The sequence below is a fragment of the Haplochromis burtoni genome, unplaced genomic scaffold (genome assembly GCF_018398535.1).
Source record: "Haplochromis burtoni strain Fernald_Lab_line unplaced genomic scaffold, NCSU_Asbu1 Contig_53, whole genome shotgun sequence".
Classification (NCBI taxonomy): Eukaryota; Metazoa; Chordata; class Actinopteri; order Cichliformes; family Cichlidae; genus Haplochromis; species Haplochromis burtoni.
The window spans coordinates 2,103,835-2,125,349 of NW_024582414.1; the positions used below are offsets into that span (position 1 = coordinate 2,103,835).

Below are 21,515 nucleotides of genomic sequence, written 5' to 3' on the forward strand. Positions count from 1 at the left end.
TCTGTTCGTTCTTTTGTTTTTTGGTTTTTTTTGTTATAATGATTTATAAAATGGCGTTTTTTAAAAAGTTTTACTCTGCATTAAAACAGCGATATTTACAATTCATTATGGTAAATGCAAGGCTATGCAGTGCTACTTCACATCATTGCATCAGTGGTCCTAGAAGACTCAAGAGGGATTTGCTTCAAACTGACAGCTCAGCACACGTCTGACAGTCAGCTCAGTGAGACATCAATATGAATCTGACTGAAACAACAACCATCACTCAGGGCTGTTATTGGTCTTTGGTTCTGATGTGTGCGTGCAGTACTGTGCAAAAGTCTTTAGCAACCCCTCTTTTTAATGTTTTGCTTCCAAGGAGCCAGCCTTTCATGTCAGTTTTAAAGTGGTCTGCAGCAACAGTTCTCCAGGCTTTTTTTCAAAGCTATCCTTTGGACAACTTTGAAACTACTACTACTGAAAAACCGACTAATCACAGCATGGTGTGCAGTGTGTTCTCAAAGAAATTGAGGAAACTGGGCTAATGGAGGACAAAAGAAGATGCAGGAAGCCTAAAAACTGTCTACAGCAGATGATCATTACCTGAAAGTCATGTCCACAACATAAAATAAATCCAGCAAAGACCTGAGAGATATATCTTTTTACCTTTTCTGCACGAATAACAGTAGAAGGTCTGTAATTATAAAGGAAGTAACACAAATCTGGTGCGACTAAAGGTAGGTATCTGCAGAATTACTGGAACTGAATGCGGGCGGGACTAATGAAGTTTACAAAAGACACAGAGCAGTCATTGTTGGTATGAATTCATGATGCTTTATATTATATTTTTATGTAATAATAAAACTATAAATAAATAAATAATATACAAAATCCCCAATGCAAGGGGTTAAAGTTGTCACAGTGACAATTTCTTCTTTGTTTGCAAATGCATAAAGTCAACTGGCAGCTTCTTCCTTGATCTCATATTGTCCCAGAGTTGTAATACATGTCAGTTATAACATCTGCTAATTGTTCTATGTGAAGAAGATTAAAAAATGAAATGAGCCGTTGCCTCACAGCAAGAAGGGGTTAGACTCCACCATCTCACCGGGACCTTTTTGTATGGAGTTTGCATGTTCTCCTGTGCTTGTGTGGACATGCAGACATGCAGTTAGTCTGTCTCTTTGTGTTATCTGGTGACCTGTCCAGGGTGTCATTTTGAGGTCTGTGTTGCCTCCATTGTCCTCACCTGATTTTTTTTTTTACCTGTTCAGTTCCAGGAAAGAAGATTTCTGTATTATTTACTCACCATGCAGTCCTTCTCCTCATTTTATTTGAGATTGTTTTGTTAAATGACTGCTCTCCATAGTTCAGTAGAAACATATAACTTGTCTTTTATAGTCCTTGACATGATTATTTTCTGAGTGCCTCTTCATTTGCTGTTTTTCTCTCAGAAGAACCACCAAGAGGCTTGTCAAGTACAAGTGCAGCAGGAGTTCCAGGCCAGGGCTCCTGCTGCAACAGTTTGCCTTAGAAAAGCAAAGTGTTGTTTAGACATTTATGAGGAAGTGATGACCTCCCCCTGGGGTGGAAGCGGGATTTTCCTGGAAGAGACACAGAAAGTCAAACATGCTGGCCTGATATACGAGACATCTGTAGATTTCCAGTTGTATGCAGCAGTGGTCTTTGTTCCAGTGTTGTGACAGAACAGTGCAAGAATGGAGGGAGTTGGTGAGTGTGAAGAAGCCAAATGTTCAGGATCTACCTGTAGCCTGCTGCTGCAAGGGAAATGAGACATGCAGTTCAAGGGTTATAAGCTTTTCTCTTCTTCGCCACTATCTGCTACACAGACTGACCTCTGTAGAAATGAAGTATACAGGACCGCTATGAGCCTTTTAACCTGCTTACAGACTACTGTTCTCGACCTGTTTGTTCCTAAGGCACCATTAGAGATTAAACCAGATCATCATGGCACGCCGTAATGATTGTAAACACATATTAACCAATCTCTATTAGTGTAGCCTTGATATTACACAAAAATTGGAGGTGTCAGACACAATATTCTAATGGTCTGGTATGAACCGGATGATTTAATAATAAAAGAAAATTTGTGCATAAGTCTTGAGACCTACATGTGCCAAAATGAATTAAACAAATACATGAATCAAAAAGTAAGTAAAGAAAGTAGCGTATTTAATTTATTAAAATTTGAAATAAAGAATTATCTTTTAAATGAAATGAATTGACATTTAATTGTGTATTCATATATATTTTTCATTTATCATTTTAATGAATGAATTACACATTTATTTAATTATTTAATGAATCTTAACTTAATCTTTTGGAGTAAAAAAGGCTTTTTCCAGACTGCTTAAACTGTGGCTATAGGTAGTAATTACAACCACACGCTTTATGCATTACTTGAAAAACAAAAACAGTGGGTTTACTGACAGTGAAGACAACAATGAGCTACAATTATAACTAGCACATAGTGAGGACCTTATGCTGTGATTTTACATATGCAACAGTGATAAAACATGAGGTTAAGTCAAAAAAGAGTAGACTAAGATTAATAATTAATATGTACACTGTAGATCTCAGAGAATCTAAGAAACAGCTGCAAGAACGTCTCATATAGAAATATGTGTATAAGATATTCTACATTACAGGTTTGCTATTGTATAGTTTTACAGAGGATATTTTCCTGAAGTGTTTTTATAGCATCCAGGTTAAATAAATCAGTTCATCATTTGTTAAATTCATGTATCAATTTATTGAAAAGAACAAACAAACAGACTGTTTTACATATTAGCTTTTCTAAAGTTACCAAAAGGAACTTGTCATGTTACTGCTTTGTCATTCTTGTTGTTTAGCGCCCTCTGCTGACCATGATACAGTATGACATGTCTGGGTCAAAACAGTTCACAGGATGTAAATTTCTGTTTTTTGTTTCAATCAGATCTCATTTCTCTTTTAATCTTTTTAAATAAAACTGATTTTAATGTGACAAAATGATGGGCTGCTGGTGAAAGTAGCGGAAGCACTGGGAGGCTATTTTCGGTGGTTCTCACAGACATATTCTTGTAAGTGCGTTTTTCCATTTTTTGTTGTCAGTCTGAGAGCACAGCACCAACTGAAGTCCTGTCCACACTGAGTGCATAACATGTGGTCACATCCTCCATTCTTCTGCAACATGAAACACAACACGTGAGCAGGCAAAGTCACATGACTTCAAAACAGCCAGAAACTCTCCGTGCGCACATGACTAAATACCTCAATTCTGCTGAAGCAGTGAGGACAGCATCTGCTGTTGTTGGCCAACCAGGTGTCATTCATATTACTTTCCAGTATTACCAGCATGTTACCATATCTGCTCACCAGCAGGCGTTTCCTCTCCTTACTGCCATGTTTATAGTCATTCAAGAGAGCACTCAACCCCTCTGAGAGACACAGATAGCACAGAGCACAAAACAACATTTGCATCAACACACAAAAGGCCTTCAGTGTAGGGTTAAAGATTAATCAAACAAAGTGCTACTATTAGAATCGGATCAAATAAAAATAAAAATTTCAGTCGCATTCGTGACTTGTAAGTGTTGTAAAGTAATCTTACACCTCTACAGAGGCTGCTGCACTTGGATTGATGCTGTTGAGTCCTGCACTGACACGAGACACAATACTGGGACATCTCTATGTTGATTCTTGTACTTCCTGCTTTGAAATGACTGACTTTATGATTTTCTTTGAAACAGGACAACATTCACACCACTCGTCCTGTGACTGAATATTTTAACATTAATAACCAGTACACCAAAAAATTATCAGTTTAAAAAACATACTTGGATTTTTAGTAAACATAAGAGATACCCACATAGTCATTGAAATAGTGTGCCTTTGTGTACCTTGTGACTGTGGCAAGTCTAGGCTTTTTAAAGCGGTTTGCAATGCATCTCTTGCATGTTTTTTCTTGGTTTCACACTCTTCTAATCCATGGTAGGTCATTTTGCATGTGACGCAGAAGGCAAAGCTGCACTCAGAGCAAAGCACTGCATTGCTGGACTTCTCCAAAATAACAGCAGAGCCACAGGATGTTCGAGGACAGTACGTCACATCTGCGAGACAAAAACATTTATTGAAAATGAGCTAAAGATGTTCTTTCTGTCTGGTCTAATACAGAAATGTAATAAATACATTCCAATCAGTGTATGAAAAACTTTACGACACACTCAGTTTAACAGCAATAGAAACAGACCAGACATGCTGTCCAAAGTGTTCTGCAGCAGGAGACGGTCATAGCGGCTGAACAGCTTCTCCCCTACCAGACTCTGCACCTACAAACACAACAGAGACGAAAAAGCAGAGACACAAAGTGAGGCCGAAATTCCTCTGTCCTTGATCCTTCTACCTGTAGCTATTTTTAACAGCTTTTAAAATGTGTTTTGATATTAGATGAAAGGACCAAACACTACAGTTGTTGAAACCATTCTGCAGGTTGAAGGCTGCGTGTAGCTTCTACCTGTGCAGGTGTAGGGGCACCAGCGCAGTCTGCCTGAGGACAGGTGACACCCCGGACGTTCCCCTCTGTGATCTGAACCGTACAGAACTCGCAGAGACAGGCCCGGCAGAAGACGTGGCCACACGGTGACAGCTTCACGCACTCGGACCCGAGCCGGCCCATAAAACAAACCCCGCAGTCAAAGAAAGTGGTGGCAAACACTTTGTGTTTCTGGGCCGCATCATAGATCAAAATGTGGGACAGCAGAGTCTGTGATGGAGATAAAAAGAGACCAGAGAGGGTTTGCTCTTCACTCTGAGGAGAATCTGTGGGCTGGACCGGCAGAGAAGCAGCTCCAAGTTCACTTGGATCTAACGTGCCTGAGGAGGTGGAGGGAAGCAGCGATGAGAGAGAAGCATCTCCTTCATTTAAGAAATCTTCCCGGACACTTTGATGATGCTTGGATTTCTCTGCAGATGAAGAAAGATCATCCTGGAGATCAGCATTAAACTCTGAGGCTTGGAGGATTGTCACATCTGGAGTGTGTGTGGTTTGGTTTTGGAGTGCAGGCTCTGGAGAAAGAGCTCTTTGATAATCTGAGGTTAGATCATTCTGGTCAGGCTTGCAGGAGTCTAAAGCCGAAGCTCCCTGAGAGTCTGTGCTGCTCCCGTCTGAAGGATTCTCCTGAACTTCCGAGGATGGTACAGAGAACTCTGGCTCTGTATTGTTCTTTGGTTCTGAGAGTTCAGCATTTTGTTGGTCCTGGTTATAATGCAGGGTGCTGCGTTCATCAGGAGGAAGATCCAGCTTACTGTGGATGTTCAGGAACCTCAGAGCATCTTCTCTGAGAAACTGCACCCAGGAGAAGAGCACCACAGCTCCCCCAGTGGCCTCATAGAGATCAGCGAGATGAGCACGCAGTGCAGCCAACTGTGGAGGGAGAGGGAGAATAGATTGTTGTCATCTTTACTGAGCCTCTACAATGTCCTGTGAACCTCTCACACACTGGCAGGCTGAACATGTGACCAACAATGACTTGACTGCTGATTACCTGTGTGTGAGTCAGCCAGCTGCAGGTGAGGCTGAAGGAGGGAGGGGAGGAGGAGGGGTAGTCCTCAGGAAGCCCAAAGTTCAAAAGCAGCGGTGGAAGGAAGGAAATATCATACTGACGCAGACTTTCACCTTAGAAAGAAAAATACGAGCTCATCAGATGAACTAATCTCTTTCTGTAATGTTTGTTTATTTGTTTTTAAATAATTTGGGTGTATTCGACAGAAAATATTTGATATATTCTGTCACATGAACACAAATGGCAAAAGCTATAAATGATGCTTGATGACATTAAGCTGTTCAAAGGTATATTTAATATAGATATATTTAATTCATACATCATACTTCCCATTTAAGGCCAACAAAAACATGCTCATTGCATTGTTACGGGCTCGCCTAATGAGTTCAACTCATTTTACATCATTGGCTACATAAAACCCATTTTTATGTTAAGTAGATGATTAGGGCTGTAATAGTAAAGGTGCTTCCTAATATTTCAAACCAACATTTTCCAAACACATCAGATCGGACCTTTTCGGTCCAGCAGTCGCGTGTTTGACAACCCCGGCGCCTCTGATTTACCCTCTCTGAGAGCCACGCTGAAGCCGACAGGAAGCTCGACACATACTCGGATTTCTCCGGCAGACTTCGACTCGTCCCGAACAAACTCGTCCGCGTCAAAGATACTCTGGAGAGCGAGCAGCTCGTCTTCCTGCTCCTCCAAGTCCTCGGTCATCTCTTTCTCCTCGGTCTGGTTTTGTAAGAAGCCTTCCTTCTCTGAATACGTTTTCCTGCTTCTTGTTGAGGCTGAGGTGACTCTGGGTCACACCAGCCTGTTCCTGGTCCTTGTTTGTCCGTCCCTCTGACTCATCAGCGTATGATGACGTATGAAACAAAGTACAGGCAGCAACCTCAGCCTACTGTAAACCTGCTGCTGATGAAAACCAGTCTAACAGGCAATTCAGCATGTATCATTACGAGCCTTTAATGAGCCTTTCTTTGCACAAATAGTCTGTGTTATGATGTTACTGGGAATGTCTGAATGATGCATCCAAACAGGGATTTTACAAAATGATTTTTTGAGTCTATTTATTTGATGTATCAAATGCAAAATAACCGACATGGAGAGTTATTTTGTGATTAAGATGTGACATAAAATTATATATTCAGATGCTGAAGAGAAGAGTCCATCCATTAGTTGGATCTCAGATTTAGGGACAACAGTGGAGTTTCTGTCCTATTCGTGACACAATGGATGGTCTTGAGAGGGGGGAAAAAGAGCTGCTCCAGCTTTTGTTTTGTTTTTAACCCTCAGGATCATGATTTGTGATAGCAACACCTAAATAAAATCTAGTCAGGCTCTAAAGTGAGGAAGACATAACACTTATCTCCCCAGTCAGTAGGCATATATTACAACCTAAGGGTGGTGCTAAAGAAAAGTTACTTATAATGAAATATTCAGGATTTGATTTTTTCCTATAGAAAGTTGTTCCATTAGTGTTGCGGTTCACAATTCAGGCTAATGCGTGAGAGATCCCCAGTTTGAAACCAGGAAGACACAAATCTAATGAGACACGAATTATTTGTGATGCTACTTTCACTGACAGTAAGGCGAGCCTTTAATACTTCATGAATGTATAAGTAACAAGAACTGCGCAGACTGGCTAAGTGAAAAACAGAAGCTATCATCATATTCATTAGAATGACGTTAACTATAAAAATTTAATCTAAGGTCCATTTGCTGTTTTTTAAACTGTCATCTATACCCTTGTTCCTCATCATAGACTGAACTTTGATAGACCACATGTGGCATAACTGTCATGCTTCACCTTTCTCATGAAACACTCAGCCAGATATTATCATGGGAATGAAGAACATGAGCAAAAACATTTATTTTGACAAGACAGTGACCTCATTTTTTATATATTTTTTAAAAAAATTTATTTAAACTTTTTCTCTTGACCCGCAGGGACTGCACTTGACAATGACAAAGGCAATCTGATTCAACAGCACAAGTTAATAATAACACAATTTACAGTTAATGCTATTTTATATTGTAATCTGACAGCTACAAATATGAGAAATATTATGGCACAAATGCTGCCACCACCATTCAACCACATACAGTGATGTGATCTAAGTGCTTTGTTAAATTAGGTAGTCAATATTAGACATAATGAAACAGAAATGTTAATATCCATCAGTTGTGGCTGTAGTTTTCCCTCAGATTGAGTGGATTTTGGCTCTCCAACTTTTTCTCTGTCTTGCTCAACAGCTTTAGTTCTCTCTGGGATTTGAACTGGACACTCAGTGGCTTGGGGGCTGTTTTGGATTTCAAGATGGCAGACAAAGCCCTGGGACTTCGTTGGGTTTTTGACACAGCACTTTTCTGGGCACTGTTAACAGATGCTGGAAAGAAAGAAATACAGTATTTACATGCTCTATTCTTCCAAAACTGAATCAGCATTTCACAAATTCTCTGTATCATCAATTGTTCTCTAAACATCATTTTATTATTCAGATAAGTGATTCATATATTCAAAGCACTTGTGAAAAAATGTCATCAAATATTTTAAGGCTGCTGAAGTTTGGCTCTAACTGTTGGAAGGAGGGTCTCTGACTCCCACCTGATACCTGGACGCTCTCTTTCTTGTGTCTTTCTTCCCAGGAGTTGAGCTTGCAGGCCCTGGAGCAGTAAGAGACCGGGGTCAGATTCACAGACACTGAGTGACCGCAGTGAAAGCAGAACTTTAATACTGGTTTCCTGAGAACAGGTTTACACGAAAAGAGTCACAAATAAGTTACTAGAAACTGACATTAGTTGAAGTAAAAGTTTAAATGACAGACAACAGGAAAAAGGAACTAGAGCAGCACCTTACTGTAGATGAATGTGAGTGTACATGTACCTGTGCTCTTGTGTTTCCTCTGGTAGGCTTTTATTTCTGGCAAGAGCCTTGTTGGAGGAAAGGTCTCCTGCCAATCATGCAGTACAAATGCACGCACGCACACACGCACATGCACGGACACACACTCTATGATTTAGAGGCATATTCAATAATAAAAGGACAAGTGCATTACACCAAGTATCCAGTGGAAGCTATTCTCTCTATATTACCAGTTTTCCTCTCAGCAGCAACCTGCCTCATCAAGTCTTCCATCTTGCTCAGTAGCTTTTGCCGTGCTTCGAATATTTTTCTCTCCCGAATGCTCAAAGCGTGGAAAGGAGTATAAGCAATATGTGAGTCCTAAATAGGAGCATAAAGGCAGACAGGAGTATAAAAATATATATAAAAATAAAACTCTAAAAAGCCTTCTCACTCAGCCCCCGTGTACACCAGCATGGCCCTCCATGATTAACATAAAATACTGGATGAACCAGTAAGGTGCAGCACTGTCAGTACCTACAGCTGATAGTCACTGGACATTCTTCAGCAATTCACATTAAATTCATTCAATGTAGTATGGCTGGAGTGTTACCTGTTTGAAGGAGTAGTGTGCATAATCGACTGCAGTTCCAACAATGCCACACACTGTAACTGGCATCGAGATATCAGCTCCAGCCTTAGTTAACGTGTCCAACTAAACCAAACAAAAGCCGTACTGATGTTAGGAAAACTTATTTTCTCTGAAAGCTGAACAAAAGTGACTCATTTGAAGTCATTAAGAACACATTTATCTTTGATCGCTGCACAAAAAAAGTACAAATGTTAATAAATTAATTTTTAAAAACGTTTCGTCGTCATTATGTGTTTGTGTGGGTACCAGCTTAATTCTGTGCCCAACTAAGTGGTAGTTGATGTTGCTGAGGGCACAAAGTGCGCTGCCCACCCTCCAGCCCAGGGGTAAGTTGAGATCTGCACCTCCATTCAACAGCTCGTCTACCGCCTAAACGAGGAACAACGAATAGTGTGGGACAAAGAGAGGTTTGGCTCTCACGTGCATGTGTGAGTGTGCATGCACAACGAGGTCGTACCATTTCATTGCCACTTGCTATAGCCAAGGAGAGAGGTGAGTGGCCGCTCCAGAGAAGGTCTGTACTGGCTCTGTGGGAGAGCAAGATGGCAACCACTTCACTGGCATTCTGGGAAGGAAAATAAAGGTGTTTTTTTTACCTTAAATATTCATCAGTTCTCCGCATATTGCTTTGATGCAGCAGTAACGTAATCATTAAATAGTGGTGCTGTGTTTAGCTGTGACTGTATGCATTCCGACCCTGTAGTCACTTTCTCTCTGGCAGGCAAAATGTAGAGCGGTGCGGCCTCCTTCTTTGAGATGTGGGCTGGTAGTTAGTGTTTCTGTGGCCTTTGTGGAAATCTATAACATATATAAGTACATAAAAAAGAAAAAGAAAAAAAAAGGTTAACTAACACAAACACATTTACCTCTAAAACCCAGGACTCTAAAACCTACACACCTTGTCTGGTTCGTAGATCTCGTCCTGGTCGCATGCCCGTACGTCTGGGTCGGTGATGGCGTGCAGCAGCAGCTGTGTGATTCTGGGACCTGCTGGACCTGGCAGTGCTGCAGCTACATGCAGGGGATACAAGCCTTTCCTCTATACAAACAAGCAGATTTTCAGGTGAGTTTAATGTAGGTGCTTTTTTTTTCTTTCTGTGTTTGTGGATTTTTTTTTTTTTCTTTTGTGCCTGTACAAAATATTATTTAAATTTGTTTAAAAGTTGAGCTCCTGCCTCTGGTGGAAGAGGGATGTCAGTGCGAGCTCCGCACAGCAGCAGTTTCCTCACATTCTCGGTGTCAGCTGCCATAATGGCTAAAAAGAGCACGGGCATGGGGATCCTGGCTGCGTTGGGATCAGCTCCACGGTCCAACAACAGTTTCATGGTGCCCAAACGAATGCGGTGCCTGCTCAGACAGAACACACACAGGTTACTTACACTGATCAAACATAACATTATGGCCACCTGCCTACCCATATGGAAAAGAAATAGTAAAAACATACATGATTTACTCATGAAAGTGGCCACTTTCTCATTACTTTCATATTTTTTTTAGTAAGTATACAAAACATACAAGTTTCATTATATAATTTTTCAAGGGATCTTATATCTGTTTTCACTCTTGTATGCTTTTCATACAAGTTTCATACAAGACAGATAAAAACTTTATAAGATTTATATATATCTTTTCCATATGGGTAATATTGGACAGGCAAAACAGCTCTGACACATCGAGGCATGGACTCCACTAAACCCCTTAAGGTGTGCGATCTGTACCAAGATGTTAGCAACAGATCCTTTACCTCCTCTGTGTTGCTAGGTGAGGTTCCTATAGATCTGACTTGTTTGTATAGCACACCCCAAAGATGCTCGACTGAATTGAGATCTGACCTCCAACTTGTTGTGCTCCTTAAACCTTTCCTGGACCATTTTTGCTTTGTGGCAGGGTGTAGCCATCAGGGCGTACGGTTTCCATGAAAGGGTGTAAATGATCTGCAACAGTGTTTAGGTAGGTGGTACATGTCAAAGTAACATCCACATAAATGGCAGAACCCAAGACTTCCCAGCAGAACACTACTCAAAGCATCACACTGTCTATGCCAGCTTGCCTTCTTCACATAGTGCAGCCAGGAGTTTTCCAGGTAAGCGACGCACACACAGAATAAATGTTCTTCTCATGCTCACGTGTCCATTGTTGGTATTTTCACCAAGGGTGAGCATGAGCACTCTGACTTATTTGCAACTTACTAGCAATAACTTTTTTGAGTACCTGGTCTGTTGGATCAGCATTTGCTCCCCACATGCATCACTGAACTTTGGCGACCCATGACCCTGATGCTGGTTCACCATGGTTCCTTCCTTAGCCCACTTTTGGTACATACTGACCACTGCAGACTGGGAACACCCCACAAGAGCCACATCTGACCCCATCCTCTAGCCAATAAACGTTTGTCAAATTGGCTCACTTCTCCTTACGCTTGTCCATTTTTCTGCTGCTAACAGATTAACTTTGAGGACAAAATGCTCTCTTTCTTCCTAAAATATCCCACCAACTAACAGGTATAATTAAAAGATAATCAGTGTTATTCAGTGCACCTTTCAGTAATCATGATATTATGCCTGATGGATGTATATGCATGGTGAAACAGAACATCAGAGTGATCACTAGAGCCAGCAGCAAATTAAATACAAAATAAAAAGTAAAATGAGGCAGAAAGAAAAAGGACCAACTCTATTTTCATAGCAGCCATTTTGCGTACTGTCTCCTGCGTGCTGCAGAGCATGGAAACCCCTGTGCGACTCAGAGCTTCAGCAGCGAGCTGGATCATTTTGTCTGTGACTTGAATCTCGTAGCTTCTGAGACAACAGGTGGAGTCAAAGCTCTGTTTTGAGGTCAGATCTTTGCCGCGCTGCAAAGACAAACACATTAACAGTTGTGAGTGAACTAAACCAACTCATCAAACCAATCACAGAGAAGCATCACTCCGCATTACTCATGAACCCTTGCTTGCTACCTTAGCTTGAGCTCCCTTCCACTGCACGGTGCCCAGTTTAATGTGACCATCCAGCACTTGAATGGAGCGTTCTACAAAAGACACGTCCTCTTTTCCACTCTCATCGCTACCCTCTATATCCTCCACATCTTTCTCATCCTCCTCGCAACTCTCCTCTTCCAGGTGATCTGTGCTTAACTCGTTGGTCTCAGCAGACTCACCCTGTTTGTCTTTCTTGTCTCCCCTTTTAAATTCTCTTTCTGTATCTTCAACCTCACTTACTCCTCGTTCCCTTCTCTGATCATATCTGCTCTCTGTCTTTCTTTGCTTCCCTTTGCTCCTCATGCTTTCTGTCTCCTCACAGTGTCTGTCCTCTCTTTCCTCTGTCCTCGGCTCCCCCTGTGTGTGTTCAGCTTGTGCGACACAATCATTCAGTCCGACCCTGTCACTGGATGCTTTACGGTTGAGAAGTGAAATGTGTTCAGTTGGTTCTATTGATCTGAAAACACAAGAAATAAATACAGCAGTATTTTATCAATAAATTCATAATCAGTTATGTTGTTTGGCTTCATTTAGCAATGTGTGTGAATACAAATCGTTAATAGTGAACAATGTGTGTGTGAAGGGACATTAGCTACAATCCTACTGGTCAGAGAGGTTTTTAATTAACGATGTGTCCATATTGAGGTCGACTTGGCTGATCTGGGAAAATAAATGTCAAGAAAAAGGGAAATTATCTGTGAGAAAACCATAGGTATCTGAGACGAGTTGAACTTTGGGTTTTACCAAAAGTCACGGTGCCTCGTGCTGGATCTTACTTGGTTTCTAGCAGGTGGTTCAGCTCCAGTGATGTGCAGAGATTGAAAAGGATAGTAGAGGACATGACACACAGCGAGGGCAGACATGCCTTCACAGTTCATCTTGTCAATATCAACACCCATGTCCAACAACAGGTGGATCACATCATTGTGGCAGTTTACCTGACAGAAACAGAATATGAGACATGAGACTACTTCAGATTTTAACCACGGGCAAAATGTTAAAACCCTTTATTTTGCTGTGTTCAAAAATTAGTAATGTGTTACGGTGGCAGCGATCAGAGCGGTGTGTCCGTGCGAATCTGCTACATCAGGGTAGACTAAACCAGTCCTGAGGATCTGTGATACAGCGTGCAGGTCTCCTTTGGAGGAGTGCTGGATAAGCAATTCTGAACTGACTTCCAAAGGCCCTTTAGGACCAAAACTGTCCCTGTTCATAGAGAGAACGGCTGCCGTGTCCCAGCCCACATTTTCAGCCTGCAGCCTGAGAGACAAACACATGAAGTTCCACGAATGTTGCAGACTCACAGATCTAATTGTCAGTGTTTGGACCCAGTCTGACCTGTGGTTGTGTATGTGAGCTTGAAGGCGGGCCTGTAATGGCATTGTGGACAGTGGGTCTCTTGCATAGCCTTGGTAAGGATGAGCGTCCGGCTCCCACAGCTCGCCATAAAAATGTCGATCCAGCTCTGTCCTTCGACCAGGGGGGAGTGGCAAGTGGTCCCCATCTGTTGAGTAACTCTCCATGCCAGGTGGATAGATGAAAATCTCATCTAACAGCACATCTCTGTCTTCATCCCCCTGAAGGTGATGAGGCGTTAACTGATCTGCGTCATATTAACTCAGAGAGCTCATCCAGTTATTCATTAAAAGCTGTGACTTACCTCAGAGTGTGTCCTTTTTTGTTGCTGTAGACTACCAGAGATAGACTGAGGTGTGAGAAGGGTACATTTATGGTAAGTTTAGATGTACGCAGTAAAATATTAATCATCAGATTTTCTGATGTAAACACTATCTGTGTTACAGCTGTGAAAAGGCATGACACAGCATTAAGGACTGCTCTTATTTCTAGCCTCTTATTTCTTATTCATTATTATTACTGTAGGTGACACAGCATGTACCTGAGTCGGGGATTTTGCAGTGACTGATGGATCCATGTAGGCAGAATATTCAGGAAAATTCTTTAGGCTAAATCCCTCTTCCAAAGGGGTACACAGCCTTAGCAGTTGGTCCTTGAGCCACAGACCCACATCCTCTCGCCCATCTGGATATTTGAGCACACCTGGACCAAACCTCTGATCCATGTGGTACAAGCCCTGAGAGGAGGGGAGAGGTGCGTTGTTTTATGACGTATCTATAATCTAAATAATGGTTCAGCTTACCTGAAAGACAGCTCCATCGGAGAACACTTGCTGACCATATCCCTCCCTTCTGTTGAGGTAGAACTTGCCAATGAACTTTTGGCCCGTGGGCCAGCAATACAGTCCATCTCCATGCTTGTAGTCTTTGTAGAAAGAGCCCTCATAGTACTACACCAAAGAAAACAACCCACGCGTGTATTTGTATCTAAATTACATTTAGCTTGGCTTTAAGGTGTTCACACCCTAAAAGCTAAGGGGTAGTAAATGCTCTAGTGAAATTGTTTAATTCTTTAATATGTCACACACTACCTCTCCATTTGTCCAGCTGTACCTTCCTTTGCCGTGTTTGAGGCCATTTATAGACTCTCCCTCATATTTGGAGCCGTCGGGCCACTCCTGCACACCGATTCCTTCTGATATCTCCCTCCCGACCCGAGCACCTCCGCGGTCGTTGCTTTGTCTAACTGACCCCGGTGTCGTAACCGGCTCCGCACCTCCTCGTCCCGCAGCCGGGGCCACACCTGTGAAGGTCGTCGACAGCATTTTACCCGCGTTCTCCCGAGTCCGGTTGAGGGCAGCGACAACTCACTTTAGCGACTAACTACAGTGTTTGTTTGGAAGCGACAACTTCAGGTCTCACAAGTCAGATTTGTGTTTTAACTTTGCAGTAAGCAACTGGTTGTCATGACAACAGCAGAGCTCGCGCAGGTGGAGAAGTGGGTTTCTCAATCTCACGCATGCGCAAGAAAGAAGGAAAACAAAAACATTTGCTCTGCTTGGTTGTACTTATGTAAAAATAAAGCAAATAAATACGTAAATAACTACATTTATTCTTATGAATCAATACACTTTTAATTTTTGGTTACAATGTGGACAGTATTATTATCTTTGTTTACCAGGGGCGGTAAACCCACATATGCAGGTGTTACATATGGTTAAAAGGATTCAAGTGCAGTAAGTATACATGTTTCATATAAGTATCGTCTAAAACTTAATTATTTTCCGTAGCCCACCTAATTAACATTTTGGTTACAGAAAACATGTGAATTTTGATTTTATGTACTGTACAGCTTGTATAATAAATAAATATGTAGACCAAAAAATCCAGAAAGGTAAACAACATGGAACGGGTCATTTACAAACTCAAGTCTAACTTGTGTTTCACACTTTTTTGGTAGAAAAAAAAATCAAATTGCTACATGCTTGAATTTACACAAAATGTCAGAAATCTGCACTGTCATGAAGGAAAATGTATAACTTAATTTTTCATGATTTGTTGGGTTAACCCTCTGAGGTCCAAGCCCGCGGCCGAGTTGCTCTCCGAGGCAAAAAGTTGAAATACCCCCCCCCCCCCCTCACACATCACACACACACACACACACACACACACACACACACAAAACATATTAAGGATTGTACATTAACATAGAGCTTTTGTTGAAACCATACTGAATTTCACCATAATTCGTCATACAATGAGAACAGTACAAATCAACAATTGACAATGACTAAAATCTGTAACATAATGCATTGTTTGGAGTTTAGTCTGTTACTGTTACTATTTTTACAATTTCTTTTTTGGAGCAACTGTAACCCACATTATTTCCTTAGGGATTAATAAAGTATTCTGATTCTGATTGTTTCAGGATGACCTGCCATTATCCAATGACACATCTGCTTACCTGCATCTTTTGCTCGTTTCTCCTCCTCTTCTTTTCTCCTTTTTCTAAAATGAGCACCTGATGGCTTTGAACTTTTCTTGTCCATATTCCATTGCTTTTAATTTTGCACTCCAGTATGAACACAAATCCCCCAACCCGAGGATCACCACAACATAATCTAATAGACCTACACCTTAGTTCACAGATTCACTTTGTCTAAGGTGTATTTCTAGGATTTCGCACAACCCAGGATTCAAATCATGAATATGATGGGCTTGGATTTACATCATTATGAATGAAATGTGCTCTATTTGGAAGCAGCAGGCCCCCTCCCCTTTCGACAGGTTGTGTGTGAGACTTTAAATCATCAAACTGTAAATTATAAATTTCAAATTGTTATTGATCCCTTTACCCCGAGTCCTAAAGTGTATATTTATTTTCTTACTCTTGTTTGTTTACTTGCACTGCTGTAACTGGAGCCTCATCCTCTCATCTCTCTATATCCTGTACTGTATGTAACAGAGATGACAATAAAGTTTTACTTTGACTTCAGCAGCGAGCAGGCGCACCGAGAGCTTTCGCGCTCACTTTTCGCGTATAGAATTTCGAAAAAACATCGGTGCAAATTATAAGTCTGTATCATATTGCAGAGCCATATTATTGTTGGTTATTAGATGCAGCTCCAGCCAGCCAGTGAATCCCCCGCCTTCCTGCCCTCTCCTCCCTGTGCCGCAAGCAGCAGGCGCACATCGCTAACGGAGGGCGCCATTACTCCCAGCAAATGGGTGATAGAAAACCGATCGGTGCCTATGCCATTCCCAATATGCGCTGGCATGACATCGGGTCAGCATGAGTACGAGCATTTTTTTTTGCTGATGCCCGTGATGCTGCCCCGGGCAACCGCCCATGTCGCCCATATCTAAAACCGCTACTGCGCACTGTGATTTGTTTTCCTTTCATTATACATGTGGTGCAGGAGTATTTTACTCCTTTACAATATATAAAGAGTAAGACAGCAGGAATAAATAAAAACAGTATTCATTCAAGGGGGATTATAGACAATCAGGAGTATACAGAAAACAAAAGAAAGGTGTTTATTATTGTTCCTTATTATCAGTGCGTTTTCTGGTCTTATTTGGTTCTCTGTGTTTTCCCAGATTTTTTTTTCATGTTGATTTAAGTTTTACTTGTTTTCATGTTTTAGTTGTTTACTTGACTACTGTGTTTTGGTTTGTAGATATATTTTAATCCTCATCTTTTAATCCTCTGTGTTCCTCCATGTTGACTTTATTCGTGTTCCTGCATTTCTGTTTCAGCCATGATGTTGTTCATTTCCTCTTTTATTTTGATACTTATTTGTAACTTGTGCGTTGTGTTTAATTTTCACTCCCTCCCCTAATTCATTGTCTTGACTATCAACACCTGCTTCTTGTTACCCTTCTGTTTCCACTCCCGTAGTTAGTGGTCTGTATCTCTTTCATTTTTTTGCCTTTGTGGTGCAATATGTGTACTCTGCCTGCTTAACTACCATTGTTTAATTCCTGATTATCTCCTAGTTTGTGCTTCCGGCTCCAGTTTAATCACTTTGCTGCTCTAGAGATGTTTTAAGTAATAAATTGCTCAAAAATGGTTCCTTTAATAATAACCTTAGGTTATTTAAGTGCTATGGATGAAAGAAACATGCTACATACATTTTTTCCTCCTTTTATCCTCTGTTGCTTCTGGACATCAGATCTTGCTAAATAACAGAAAGTGATGTAATGCAATGATATTTTTTATTTTATTGTGGATTTCTTGTAAAATTTCTATTTTCTGAACATCATTTTAAAAATTAACTTCCCACAGTCGAGCATTTTGATTAAAAAGGAAGGTGAAAGCTCAGAGAAGGACATCTCAGGTTTTGAGAAACCTGAGCTGGCGCAAAATGACAACATATTAAGTTTATTTTAATGCAGTCACCAGTCTTGCTGCTTGTGGGCAGTGTTGTTCTGTTTTCATGTTAAAAACAATTTCAGCCAACCACTGTGCAGTACAGTGAGGCGTGCTCAGACCTCTACACTGGAGAAAGACCTCGACAGGACAAGACTCTGTTTACATCTGCATCTAAAGGATAAAGGTCATTCTTTCAAAGATGCCACGGTTCCGATTTTGGAACAAGAAGGCAGATGGATTGATAGAGAAGTAAAAGAAGCCATCACTGAACAGAGAGAGTGGCATACGATACCAACTGTCAGCCATCTACAATGCAGTCCCTTGCCAGGCCCCAAAACCCCAAGTGACATTGTTTATCCGGTGAGTAGGTCACATGATAGGGCGCAACAAGGTCTCATAGTGTTTTCACCTGAAACCTCTAGTGGTAACGACCTTTTTTCACACCTTGGCTCATGTAATGAGGCACATGATTAATAATGGGTTAACAGCCCTTTTAAGGGACAATCCCCACTAGGGATTAAATACCTGGGGCTCTTCACTTTTTAGTTTTAGAACTGAAGAAACTTTCTGGATGAGAAGTGAAACATCATCTGACTCCCAGGCTAAAATTCGGAATATTCCACAGGACATTTATTTTTCCTGCTTTACCAGAGACATCAAGATGATTTATTTATTTGATCGACTCCCAACTCTTTAAGAATTTGTCTCGACTTATTGAATTGGCTTGAACTAGGACCCAGTATATCCAGATCCTATTGCATTTTTGTGATGCCATGTACATAGACATGCTGGATAATGCTCTAAGACAAAATATATGCAAAAACCTGGTTACATAACTAATGTCTGATGAATTTTTTTTTAGTCGTTCTGTGTTCTTGTTTAAATAGTCTTTCAACCCCAATCACCTACAGCTGAATCCTATCTCCTTAAAGTAAATTGAGCTATAAGGTATGAGCCTAATGATATAAATATTGGTGGCACTGTTGAAGCAGTCATTGTTAGAAAGAAAAGTTATACATGTCAAGTGTGATTAAGGGGAGCAGCTCTACCCTGTGAGCATGCTCATGTGTTGCCTGACCCTTTTCCTGTAACTGACACTTTAGTGCCAGCCTGTGCCATGTAAATTAATAGCGGGAAACAGAATGATTATGACATTTAAAAGAGTTTCTGCTCTCTTGGTTCATTTTTTTCCCTTTAATATGTGACTGGGAATTGTAATCTTTTTCTTTTTCACTAGACCAGTAATATTTTTCCTAAAAACTAGGAATTCATTGAACAGAACACTTTCATAGAATTTAAAACCTGATTTCTCTGAACACTAAACACAAAGGTACTTGCATTAACAGCTGGAAGGCTTTAAAACTTGTCTTTTTAAAACAAAAGTTTCAGATGTGTCAATGCTGAGTGAGGCAGCGGTCTCTGCCCCACCCCCTTTGTCACTTCACTTCCTTTGCACCCTTCATTTAGGTGTTAGGTGTTCAACAGTTTCACAATTAGACATCAAGGCACAGCTGCTGCACTTCTGATCCAGTGGCATGGCTATTCTCTTTTGTCTTCTAACTGCGATGCTAAAAGGCCACCGAGGTGGATGGTATCTTTTCTTCCTGGCTGCTGTCATTCCAGGTAAGTCTAATAGCATTCAAGTGGAGTTCAACCATCCACAGACAGATGACCTTAAACTCACTTGACAGGATTGTTTTTTATTTACATGTCAAAACCAAAGTTCTTCCATTTTCAATTGTTTTACTCTCACTCTTTTTGATACTGCTGTTTCCACTTCTGTTTAAATGGTAATATTTCGTTGCAAGAGTGTAGTGGTGTAAACGTCATATATGAGACTGCGCTGGTTTCCTCTCCCACACAGTGGTCTTTAGCTGTCCCAAAGATGTCGCGCTTGTCACTCTGTGGTTTTAGCAAAAAAGAGTGGTATGACCTGAGCAGAAGTACTTCTCATGCTGCATGCACTATTATCTGTGTCATTAAATTCTGCACCTTCTGAAATGCTGTTTTTGTTGACTCATTTAAAATTACTTGACTTTTAATTTTTTTTTACTGTTGACCACACTCATTAAGACAGCCTTTTCCCCCCACTTACCTGCATAACACTTCAGAAATTAATGAAGACCAAAAATGCTAAATAATAATATTAAGAATGTTTGGGAGCCAAAGCAACTTGGCTGTAAAGTGACAAACCACAGAGCTGCTGAGCGCTAAGGCATGCAGTGTGTAAAAGGCTCTGCTGACTCAAGAATTAGAGCTTCAAACCTCCCCTGGCTGTAACATTAAAAAAACCCATCAGCTGATGGGTTTTTTGTCCATGTAAGACCTACATGGACAGGCTCCTGCATCTGTCACTCCTGCATCTGCCACAGACCTTGTCGGCCTCTCCGATCATTTATTTTAAATACACGGGTGGCCACGCTTTTGCAGTTGTACCTACTAAACTTTGGAACAGCCATTGTCGGCTAGTCAGTTTTAAATGGCAGCTGAAAACTTATTTTTACAAGTTAGCTTTTCCTTATTATGTGTTCACACCTTTCTATAGAAGTATATGTGCACAGTACAAATGAATGGATGACTGTATGTTTGAAAGCATGTTTGTGTGTGTATAGTGTATGTTGACTTCTTTAATGTAAGTTTTATCCGAACAGTAAAGCACTTTGCAGCTGTGCTTTTAAAATGAGCCATACTGCTCCACTTATTATCATGACTAACAGTATTCCAACTCATCCAACTTGTGCTCCTATACTGGTTCAGACTGTTCCAAATAACTGGAGTGCTCAATCGTTTCTGGTTCTCTGGGTTAATAAAGAAGTAGCTGTGTTGGACTGGAGTTAATGGGTGAAGGGCATTCAAGATAGTGGACCTACTGCACTCCCCCCTTAATGCATTTGACCATAGTTTCTTTCTTTTTTTCCCCCTTTTTCAGGTAAATACTTACTGAAAGAGGGTTCTGTGTTGTATTTTGCGAAGACTTCCACTGGTTATTTATTCATTTCTAAATGATATACAACTTTATGCAAGGGATAAGGAGGGAAAAAAAAACAGGGTATGACCAGACAATGAAAATAACAGGTGTGATCTTCTACCAGGTGTCCACTCTCAGAGCACTAATGGCTCCATCCAGCCTGCTTTGGAGTCTGAGCTTCACTCCAAGGGTCAGATCTACCGGCCGGTCCTGCAGCCATCTGAGGCCACTCCTCAAACAGGTACACCTGTTTTATTCCATGTATATGCATGGTCCAAATCCCCTGTTCATTTACAGCAGATGAAGAGATGCTGGTGTAATGGGACAAGAGGTAGAGGGACGTAAGGAAGATAAAATAACCTTTAAACCTGACACAAATGATCGTCTGTCATGCTGATTAATTTCATATTTTGAAGGCTAAGAATTGCAAGCAATATTGATTCATAGTTCACTGTGCATACGTGAAGAATTTGGGAAACATGAGTGTGCAAAACAGATGGCCTACAGTTCATTTGTTGACTACTATTCAGAGAAAGATGCAGATGTGATGGCTTTAAAGGTGACTAACTGAAATATTTGAAAGTGGCATGCATTATAATTTTGCATGCTTGACTATGTTGTTGTTTTTTGTTTTTTTTAATATATGGGTGCAGGAAACTATGTGAAGAAAGACGGAGGGAAACCCTGCATCAGAATTACCATGGGAGCAGAGTTCTTGGTCACTGAAAACAAGGTCAGCGGCTGCAACTTGTCGTGTGTGTGTGTGTGTGTGTGTGTGTGTGTGTGTGTGTGTGTGTGTG

At 40.9% G+C, this 21,515-nt stretch overlaps 3 protein-coding genes across 7 annotated transcripts in view; 1 reads left to right on the top strand and 2 right to left on the bottom strand.

The window, feature by feature from the left end:
- Positions 1 to 2,328: 2,328 nt before the first annotated feature.
- On the bottom strand, positions 2,329 to 6,389 carry LOC102298721 (E3 ubiquitin-protein ligase RNF14). 2 transcript variants are annotated; one of them, XM_042220696.1, is made up of 7 exons: positions 6,056 to 6,389; positions 5,526 to 5,656; positions 4,496 to 5,404; positions 4,232 to 4,310; positions 3,882 to 4,091; positions 3,253 to 3,419; positions 2,329 to 3,165 (listed from the first exon to the last, which is right to left on the bottom strand). In XM_042220696.1, exons 1-7 carry the CDS (start codon positions 6,258 to 6,260, stop codon positions 3,031 to 3,033), a joined length of 1,836 nt encoding a protein of 611 aa, XP_042076630.1. In that variant the 5' UTR covers positions 6,261 to 6,389; the 3' UTR covers positions 2,329 to 3,030. The 2 variants fall into 2 exon arrangements, with proteins under 2 accessions (XP_042076630.1, XP_005923927.1); XM_005923865.3 differs by having other exon boundaries at positions 2,332 to 3,165; positions 6,107 to 6,388.
- Positions 6,390 to 7,437: 1,048 nt separating this feature from the next.
- ankmy1 (ankyrin repeat and MYND domain containing 1) lies at positions 7,438 to 14,861 on the bottom strand. 2 transcript variants are annotated; one of them, XM_005923855.3, is made up of 20 exons: positions 14,464 to 14,861; positions 14,176 to 14,322; positions 13,915 to 14,109; positions 13,678 to 13,722; positions 13,356 to 13,594; positions 13,061 to 13,277; positions 12,794 to 12,955; positions 12,622 to 12,677; positions 11,997 to 12,474; positions 11,713 to 11,891; positions 10,216 to 10,387; positions 9,939 to 10,079; positions 9,737 to 9,838; positions 9,498 to 9,605; positions 9,287 to 9,409; positions 9,002 to 9,103; positions 8,640 to 8,769; positions 8,431 to 8,497; positions 8,152 to 8,288; positions 7,438 to 7,933 (listed from the first exon to the last, which is right to left on the bottom strand). In XM_005923855.3, exons 1-20 carry the CDS (start codon positions 14,695 to 14,697, stop codon positions 7,725 to 7,727), a joined length of 3,243 nt encoding a protein of 1,080 aa, XP_005923917.1. In that variant the 5' UTR covers positions 14,698 to 14,861; the 3' UTR covers positions 7,438 to 7,724. The 2 variants fall into 2 exon arrangements, with proteins under 2 accessions (XP_005923917.1, XP_005923918.1); XM_005923856.3 differs by having other exon boundaries at positions 7,439 to 7,933; positions 8,152 to 8,210; positions 14,464 to 14,860.
- Positions 14,862 to 18,305: 3,444 nt separating this feature from the next.
- LOC102295561 (lysosome-associated membrane glycoprotein 3) overlaps positions 18,306 to 21,515 on the top strand; it is a 5,270-nt gene continuing 2,060 nt past the window's right edge. The window contains exons 1-4 of one of the 3 annotated variants that reach the window (XM_005923853.3): positions 18,306 to 18,695; positions 19,215 to 19,370; positions 20,840 to 20,956; positions 21,369 to 21,448. In XM_005923853.3, coding sequence (XP_005923915.1) covers positions 19,283 to 19,370; positions 20,840 to 20,956; positions 21,369 to 21,448 — 285 coding nt within the window. In that variant the 5' untranslated portion in view covers positions 18,306 to 18,695; positions 19,215 to 19,282. Of the gene's footprint in view, positions 18,696 to 18,763; positions 19,078 to 19,143; positions 19,371 to 20,839; positions 20,957 to 21,368; positions 21,449 to 21,515 lie in introns of those variants that run through there. The other 2 variants (XM_005923854.3, XM_005923852.3) reach the window with 2 other exon arrangements.